Source organism: Sorghum bicolor, chromosome 4 (assembly GCF_000003195.3).
Source record: "Sorghum bicolor cultivar BTx623 chromosome 4, Sorghum_bicolor_NCBIv3, whole genome shotgun sequence".
Taxonomy (NCBI): domain Eukaryota; kingdom Viridiplantae; phylum Streptophyta; class Magnoliopsida; order Poales; family Poaceae; genus Sorghum; species Sorghum bicolor.
In genome coordinates, this window is record NC_012873.2 from 20251066 (window position 1) to 20260785 (window position 9720).

The 9720-nt window shown below is 41.6% G+C and overlaps 1 protein-coding gene across 1 annotated transcript; it reads left to right on the forward strand.

The window, feature by feature from the left end:
- LOC110434763 (classical arabinogalactan protein 9-like) lies at positions 6010-9505 on the forward strand. The gene is made up of 4 exons (XM_021459486.1): positions 6010-6095; positions 7118-7325; positions 9031-9113; positions 9442-9505. Exons 1-4 carry the CDS (start codon positions 6010-6012, stop codon positions 9503-9505), a joined length of 441 nt encoding a protein of 146 aa, XP_021315161.1.

A 9720-nucleotide genomic window follows, 5' to 3' on the forward strand; every position in this document is an offset into this window, starting at 1 on the left:
TGATGATGTAAGGAGGACTACGAAGCAGGCAAACTAACAGCGGCTGGCAAACTATCTTGGGTTAGCGCGGCGGCGAAAGATCACACAAGGCGGCTAACGGGGCAAGTCGAGTAATGTGGTGGCTTCGACTTGTTGTTTGGAAAACAGTGGATGGGATAGAGGCAGAAACTAAGAACAACAATGGTGCAATGACTTACGACGACGAACACAATCAAAACAAGCAACTAGTCTCAACCACGGACACAAACTCAACAAAGCAAATCTAAAAATGAAATTCCAAGGCGCAATGGGTGATAGGACAGCGGAAAAAATTAAACTATATATATTTTTTTGGGCTTTTTATGGACCATAGGTAATGAACAAATATGAATCTAGTGCAAATGAGATTATACCTCGCAGTAAACCTGAGATCTCTGATACTAATTGATGTGACCAGGCCCGATCTTCCGAGAGGTAGTTGATAAATTCGATTGTGGAGAACTCGACGTTCGCGATCCGACTTCAAATCAACACGATTCGAACCCTGCAACCGTTACACCACTGCTCCGTTGGTTATCAACCAAGCATAACTTGATTGACCTCGCCAAGAAGGCTGTTCCTGCAAGCGAATCGAAGAACACAAGCAAGTATAAACACACAATCTGAAAAAATGACGCGAATATTCAATGAGGGTTCAAGAACTCGGTTCCAAAGGACTAATCGACACAGCGGAGGAGATCAAGAACGGGGGCCCTGGATCACTGTAAAAGGATTTGTCACCATAGTTACAATGAACGATTCAGTTTCTCGATGGAAAACTAAACTCTAAACAAAACCCAAGTCTAAACAGCGGCAGCTTCGTGGAATATAAAGGAGAAACGACCTAGGGTTGGAGACGACCAGGGGAGGCTCCCACAACATGGGCTTAAGGCCCGAATTCGATACATGGCCAAGTTGGCCCAAAATAAGTGACGTAGCACCTTGGCGTGAACATAACGAGTAATCCACGAATGATCTGGAGCTGGGACCAGATCCAAAATGACGGCGTTGTTGTCTCCTTTCCAACGAGTCCAAGATCACCACGTTTTGATGTCGTATGAAGAAGTTATGATCAAAACACTGACGACATGTTTGCTGAATCCGAGAGTGACGTGGTAGCTGAGTTGGAGATGAATTGCAACTTGGAAAAGACGATGGTGTCAACGTATCTAGCGTGGCGATGTCCTCATCACATTCTTCGAACAACCTGCTTCTTTGATGTTAATGTTGATCAACTATCTTTTGAGTTGGTCAAAATACCGTTGCAACTGTTTGGGCGACTTTTATGCTGATCGAAGATGTCAAGCCTTGCTGGTCGAAGAAGCTCAAGATGGCGTGTTACATCATAATACATGGAGCTCGGGGAGTAGCTGTGGGGGTATAAACCCCTATACCCTTACGGCTAGACTTGGGCCAGGAGGCGTGGCCCATCACGAGACAGTTCGAGGCTTGATTCAACTGCTCGAAGTTTCACGCAAGGAAACAAGACGTGGAGATCAAGCAAGATTCTAGTCGGTTAGAATAGTAATTGATATCGTGTTATCTATGATAATTGTAACCGACTAGGATTAGTTTCTAGATTTGTAACCCTGCCCTCTTCACTATATAAAGAGAGGTATGGGACACCCTTAGGCAACTCAACTCAACACAATTCAATCCATAGCAATACAATCAGACGCAGGACGTAGGTATTACGCCTACACGGTGGCCGAACCTGGATAAAACCTTGTCTGTGTCTTGTGTCACCATCAAGTTCGTAGCTTGCGTACCTGTCTGCCGATAAACTACTACCGTGGGTATACCCCAAGTAGACTGCCGACTAGATTTCGTCGACAAAGTCCTAATCTGTAATTCCTTCTTCTTCTTTTCTAATAATAAAAAGGCAAAATTTCTGGTCATTTTGAATTTTTGTCGAGCCCAACTATAAGCTTGTTTCACTCTTAAATTGGTTTAAACTCTTGTTAGGTTTTAGAGTTAGATTCAGCCCATAACTTTCTTTTTTTCCGTAACCTAATTGGACCAGGAGTCCTCGTGTCATAAATAAAAAATAAGCTAAAAATAATAGAAACCTGATCCGAACAAAAGAGCATTGTTTAATTAATCTGGTCTAACATATAAAGATATGATAGACTAAAATTTTTACAATAATATATTAGGAAAAGATAACATAATAACACTATATAACTTATTGTTCAATTGCACGAGTTGATAATCCGAACTGATCGTGGTACTAAGGCTGTATATTAGCCCATATCCAAGCATGTAAAGCACAAGGAAAAAAAAACCTTGTTTGGCTCGCATTACCCGAAGTACATTTAGGCTATCTCCGATAGCAGACCCAAACCTAAAAAAGATCTGTAACATAATACTTGTAGTCTTCAACAGAATATCTGCATAGAACATTTTAAGTATTGCGAGAAGCATAATCTAAATATGAGTATTCTCTCTCCTCGAGACCAATTTGCATGAAAAATTCTCTTAGGTCTTGTTGTTGGAGAAAACTAAAAATAGATATAGAACCTTTTACCAGTAGCGCTACCCAAACATTGAATAGGTCTTGTATTTTGGGTAAGAATTGTTGAAGACAGTCTTACGTCACCGGGCCACTCACATGGTAATGAGCCCTTGTATACGGGCAGGGTATAAGGTTTCTGGTTTTTTCCTCAAACACCTTATTTAATGTGAAATGCTAGAAAAGGCGCATGATATCGTTCGCAGTCCGAGTTTTTTTAGATGTAGTGATCGATGAGACAAAAACTCTGCTGTTAAAAATATTTTCATTTAACAACATCAAGGCACCTAAAATATATTTTGTATGAAAGGTTCATAAACTTAATATAATAAATAACATTTCATACATGTCAAAAAGTGAATTTGTGGAATCAGTGAATATTTAAATCATGGGCGTGTATAATTAGATATTTGATAAAGTTTTGATCCCATAGAAAATGTCTCTAAGCCTCTAAAAGTTCCAATAAAATATTTACTTGTAGATACGAAAATAAAAATATTTACATATCTTAGAAGCTTCCAAAATGCAGATTTAGCTCAAAAAACTGAAAAATCCAAAAAAAAAAGAATATTCTCAAAAATTATAATCATCATCACATGTTACATTCATATACTGGTCGTTTCTCATATTCTTGTTGTGAAAAGTTTTTAAAACTTGTTTAGACATCTATTGTAATGTTTTGGGTTTTTTTTTGAGTTTTTTGATATATTTTTCTTGTTTTGTAGAGTTAACTATATTTTTAAAGCTTCTAGAGATATTTCCACGAGCTCTAAATATTTTATTTTAGTTTTTCATGTCCCCATCTATCTTTATATTTTCTCTGGATTTTAGAAACTTGGAGGTATTTTTGATGGTCTAAAAATCTCATCAAGTTTTTATCAACTTGTAATTAGTGCATTATAATACTCAAATTTGGTTACTACGTTGGTTAAATACTTAAATCTGGTGCAGTATAATACTCAAATTCGGTTACTATGCTTAGGCACAATAACTTGACATATGATGCATGTTTTTCATGAGATAAATATCTTTCTAGATTTATATTTGTCATAACTAAGCATTGTGAGTTAGCAACACAATATAAGATTTATCTATGTTTTTAACAACATATTTTCTATGGCATGAGTGCCTGAATTCAATAGCTTCTACAATGACATGGTTCGAGTTGGGGTTATTGGAGAGGAATTGTGCCCTCGACCTTAGAAAAGGGCTTGGGGAAGTGGGTCGAACAGACGGAGGAGGTGTTGACGGTAGATAAGTATCCTTTTTTGACTGTCAACATAACATGAGAAGGGACTAAAACATGTTTACCATCTAGATATAGGGGTTACACTGATAGAATTCTATGAGTTTTTGTGATTGTCTATTTCTACAGAGGGTTATCAGAAATAGAACCAAAGGAGACCCACATGTCAGATTTACATAGAGAGAAACAAACATACGTATAAAAAAAATAATCTAGAAGACTCGAGGAGGCACCCCTGTGAACCTAGGCCCACCTAGCAGCCAGGGAGGGGCGAGCGCGCAGGCCACGTGGGCGGCCGCCTAGCCACCTCCACCAATCAAGAGCAACCTCGTGGATCCTGCCTCCATCGACGTTTAAGGATCAATAATAAGCGTTCATTCAAGTCAGTTTGATCCAAGGGTAGCGGTGCATCCTAGGGGGCTATATATTCTGGGCCCCTGGCCCCTGGAGAAATCCTAATTCATTCTCTCATTCATTCGGAGAATTCATCTTCAACTCCAGAGAAGCCCTAGAGCCACCATCTCAATTAGAGCTCCATAGTTTAGTAGCATAGCTACATAGGATTGGATCTAGGAGACAAACCTAGCTTGGAGTCTGGATCTGTCGAAGTTCTTGGTAATTTCTTCTACTTTATTGTAATATTCATTATTGTTCTTCCTACTATGAATAGTATTTTATTCTATTCTACTATATTAGAATTTACTTTGCTCTATTTGATTATGTTCTCAATTATATTGTTCTTAGTTTACTTTAATTATATGCTTAGCATAGTTGGACTAGAATTATGTTTATGCATAGGATCGTATAGCGCTTGCTCATTAGGCCGACGGGTGAGTGATAAATATTGTGTAGGCATGGTGCCTAGACCATATTTATCTACAAATACACCCTATATTCTAGATCGTGAGGTAGATCATGGGAGTGACAGTTGAAAGCCCTAGTTTAGTTTTGGATAATTGATGAAATCCTAGTACTAACCTGTATACTAAGTGTGTGTAGATTTAATGAGGTTGGTACATGCCAAGTGATGGAGCAAGTGATGATCATGGTGATGATGGTGATGACCACAAGATGATCAAGTGCTCAACTTGGAAAAGAAGAAAAAGAAAAAGAAAACCCTATGGAGATCAAGGCAAAGGTATTGCTAGGGTTTTAGTTTTGGTGATCAAGACACCATAGAGGGTGTGATCACATTTTGGATAGATAGCCATACTATAAAGAGGGGAATTTTTTTGGCTAAGTGGTTATCAAGTGCCACTAGGTGTCATTGTTCATGTGCATGCATTTAGAACCTAGTGAGCTAACTTAACTCCTTCGAAGAAAATGATTATGAAAATGCTAACACACTTGCACATGTTGGTACACACTCGGTGGTGTTGGCACACTTTGAGAAGGAGGTGGAGTTTGAAGGGTAGAGAGGGGTTTGGGTTCCTCTCTCTCCCTTCCGCCGAGCTTGCTCGGCGGGATTCGGAGCTTTTGAAAAAATAAAATGCTTATTTTCTATTACGCTGATGGAAAGTTCGGAGAAGTCATCGGAGTGTTTCTTACTAAAAAAACACTCACCGGATGCTCTGTCCGTAGGCACCAGACGCTGAGTCTGCGCATCCGGTGTGCTGCCAGTCTCTAGCATAGGTGAAAGCTAAGCACCGGACGCTAGCTGGACGCTGTTCGTGCGTCCGCTGCCCCTGCGCGTTGGCAGTGTTCTCTGAGTAAGTGTCCGGTGCTGAGGGGGCGCGTCTGGTGGTTCGCATCCGGTGATCCCGTGCGTTTGAAAACCTCTCTGGGTTCGGATCCAGTGAGTACTAGACGCGTCCGGTGCTCACTTGACCGCGTCCAGTAGTTGCAGGGAACCATTGGAAATCGTCGCGCGTGTTTCAAACAGTGGACACGTGGCTGCATCTGAAGCACCGGATGCAGGGGTCGAGCGTCCGGTGGTCACCTGCTGTGCGTCTGGTGACCCCGTGTTCTGCCAAGTGAAAGAGCCAACGATGATATCCCATGCACTCCCTTTCGAGTGGTAAAATTATAAATAATGATACCTGGATTACTCCTTATTAAAATGCTACGATGATATTTTCTGTACGCTTGCAGAATCCTTTTTATTTTAGTCAACAGGAGGGAGCTGTGGAGGCATAGCAGCATGATTATCGTTGGCTGTCAAAGGTGAAGGATGGCGATTAGACTAGAGAGGGGCGAGGGTGGCACGAGGATGGTCCAGTGACACTAGGTTAGCATGGTGGGGGTCACTAGGGCTAGACGTGGTGTTGGCAAGCCACTGTGGACAGGGCAGACCAACGAGAGGCAAGGGCGAGTTCGTAGGTACGCGCGTCTATGAAGATGACACAGTAGCTAGACACCTCAGAGAATTAGAAAAAGAGCCTATTAAGGGTTTGTTTGGTATAGCTTTATTCCATAATTTTTAGTCCTAACTCCTTGATTTTTTATGGAGTTATTCTAGTTGATTCTGGTGGAGGTGCAGAGTAGGGAGTAGACCATAATTGATTATGGAGTGATTCTAATGAGGATTGAGGAGCGGGCTTTTTTAGCTCCTTGTATAAATGGAAAAATAGTTCTTGTCTAATTTCCATCAAAATTGTACACAAGCAGCTCATGATATTATTTGGCAAAGAGGTAATTCTCATAGAAAAGCAGCTGGAGAGCTGCCAAAAAGCTCCTAAATAGCAGTTCCCTTTTTAGCAACACGTGATACTGGCCGATCAAACTCAGTCTAGGTGATCATGTGGAAATAATATATTATATATTCTATTTTGCCTGTAGGAATGCACAGCCACTGAACTACTAAAATCGAAAACGCTATGGTTGGTGTTTGGTTCTACAAGGAGCAATGTTAATGTTAAAGCATGTTAAAGCACAGGGAATGGTTCCACGAAGACATTGAAAAGAGAATAAGTGATTACTTATTTTATTTGTTTGGTACATACATTGAAAAGAGAATCAGTGATTACTTACTTTATTTGTTTGGTACAGGTGTGGTAATAGGAAGACAGGTTAATTATTTTCACGCTGGACATGATCGTGAGCACTTTAACGCATTATAATGCAGACACCTCGATACCTTTGGATACTCTATCAAGAATTCTCATCAATACATTTTTTTAAGCCGCCGTGGTGGCAGGACGCGAGAGTGTGACTGCCACAAATAACATGACTAGATATGCAAGGTGGAGCGGGCTGCTTGTGCCACCAGCCCATGTGGGATTGAAAACCTAACCCACTAAGGCTAAGTGGGCTGAAGCATTCGACCTGCATAATCCAGCGGTAACCCACATCTCTAGATTCGGCATCACGACTCATTCTCATTTAGCATTGCTACTCGCTAGGCATCGCCACCGCCGGTCTGATGGCTTCCCCGGCACCGCCGCCGCCGCCGCCGCCACTGCCGCCGCTACCTCCATTAATGGTGCCGCCGCGCCGCCGCCTTCTCCACCTGCACTAGTGGCGCAACCACCTCCAGTACCGGCGCCGCCGCAGCATCTGCCTCCTCCACTGGCACCTCCACCGGCCCAGATCTCGTCCAGAAAACGAAAGGTAGGTGGCTACAAATGGTGGTCGGCTAGCCGGCCGGTGATATTCCCGGCAGTGGAAGATGAGGTCGTGCTTTGTTCCTGCTTGTTTTATCCACGTCGGTGATAGCATCCAAGAAGATCCATCCTTGATTAGAGTGGCTTATTTTGCTTACTGGCCATTTCTAGAAGATCCTAGGAAAAAAACTAGGCAACCGCAATGCAGTGCTGAATGTTCCCCCTTTTTCAATGTACATGAAGAAGTGGCATTAGATCTGTGGTTTCCAGATGCTGTAATCTCTTTTGTGTTTGGCTGAAGGCTACCCTTAAGTTGAAATGATTTCACAATTCATGTTCAACAACAAAGTGAAAGATACGGGGGGCGTGTATTAAAAAGCATCTTAAGCTGCAAACTGTAGCGTTGCTGATTTTTCTGGTTGCTAATCCTGCATATGCATGAATCTGTTGTTTCCATAACCCTCCAATCTCAGGATTTGGGGACTAGTGCGGCCGTTTTGGTGTGATCTCAGTTTGGGTGCAATCTCAGTATTTGCGTTGAGTTGGTTTGTTTGTCCCATCCATGACTACGGGTGCCATAAGCCCATAACTTTGCCAAGTACGGCATGGCATACAAAAATTTTGGCAAATTTGAGCAATTCCCAATGGCCATGATTGAACATTGTGATAGAGAAGCAAATCAAGTAGTGCATGAGCTAGCACGGCAAGTTTTTATTTCTAAAGATTTTTGTACTTGGGGTTGATTCACCCCCTAGCTTTATTTTTCATGCTTTATCAAATGATGTAACATTGTTATCAGGTGATTAATAAAGTTTGCCGTATGGCTTTATAAAAAAACTTTCTTTTAACCAACAAACTAAGTTTATTCCAGACAGACATAGTTCTTTTGTTTCTAGTGAAGCTACCACAACTGCAGCAAATTTGACAACTAGGCTAATCTACGCGCTGCACCTTAAATTTTATTCAACGTGTCATCAGCTTCAGCTTTTGGCAATAATTTTATTCCGGCGAGCTGCACAAAAAAAAATGGTTCTGAGCGTGCACGCTGCATAGTTTTACTTAGTTACTCAGCTTCAGCTTTTGGCAATAATTTTATTCCGGCGAGCTGCACAAAAAAAAATGGTTCTGAGAGTGCACGCTGCATAGTTTTACTTAGTTATTACTGCCACCATAAATGGCCTAAATTATTGTTGGTAACGAAGCAAGACCCAGCTTTTTATTCTGGTGACCAACACATAGTTAAAAATATATAAGATGTTTGCATGCAACTAGATACTACCTAGCAGTATTTAAAAAAAAAATCCAACAAGCCGCACAAGAGTAGAGTTGAATAAAACCATACAAGAATCTTTTTATTCAAGCAAATACATTTTTTCCTGGTAATCACATAACCATACATATGTTAGGCGGTGCTAGCTCCTCCTAAAGTTTATCTATTGGACTGGATTGGCAGTAGATATACTAGTGATGTTTCCCATAGCTGTAAATCAATCAATCATAACTAGAGGTAATCATGCTAGTTCTAAGAGCAACATAGTTATACTTCTTGTTATATAATTAAGCAAGGCATATAATATTAGTGCAAAATTATACTGAATATTCTTTAATTTTTCTTCAATTCAGCTGTCGAAATATGGTGCAGAGCTGTCGAAATATGGTGCAGAGCTGTCGAAACATGGTAATTTTACTAACTTGAAATGTTGTCTACGCAGATTAAAGAGGAAAAGGTGCCCTCATCAACAGCTAAGCAGAAGGTCTCTGATGTGAAGCAGGCAAATGCACCGGTGATGTTGATGTATTCACCGGCATCACTATTGCCACTGCCACCTTCTGGCACCGGTGCCGACTTGTCAAGCCACGAAGCCATACAGGTCCCGATCCACCGACAAGATTTTCCTTGTTCGTTGTACCCCAACTGCCGAGTTCCTCTGTGGTCTCGCCCATAGCTGCTGCTGCCACCCCTGCAAATAAGGATCAGCGACACAGCGACTCATCCACAGCTGCTGCTACCACCCTTGCAGGTCGGGTTCAGCGACACATTGGAGCGAAGGCTAAGAGGAAGCAACAGGTTTGGATCTTGCAGCTTATTAATTAGCTTGTAAGAGTGAAATGGAACCCTGCAGTAGTTCTAGAGAGAGCAGTAACAGCAGCAAGGACCCTGCTGTGAAGCAAGCAACTATGGATTAATTGGTAATGTTGTCTATGCAGATCAAAGGGGGGACAACATCCTTATCAATGGCTAAGTGAAAGGACCCTGCTATGAAGCAAGGAAAGGCATCACCATCAAAGCAGTTGAAGTCGCCAGTTGTAACCATGTCACCACTTATACCAGCAAGGTCATTAGGCGTGAAAATGTTGTTATCCGCCAACCTCAGCTCACCAACAGTGATAGTGTCGTCACA

Bases quoted from the DNA above. Each gene is read 5' to 3' on its own strand.
- LOC110434763 (XM_021459486.1), top strand. From the start codon at position 6,010: ATGGTGGGGGTCACTAGGGCTAGACGTGGTGTTGGCAAGCCACTGTGG. The intron at 6,096-7,117 runs GTACGCGCGTCT...GCTACTCGCTAG, and splicing joins AGGCAAGGGCGAGTTCGTAG to GCATCGCCACCGCCGGTCTG. The intron at 9,114-9,441 runs GTATTCACCGGC...GGAACCCTGCAG, and splicing joins AATGCACCGGTGATGTTGAT to TAGTTCTAGAGAGAGCAGTA.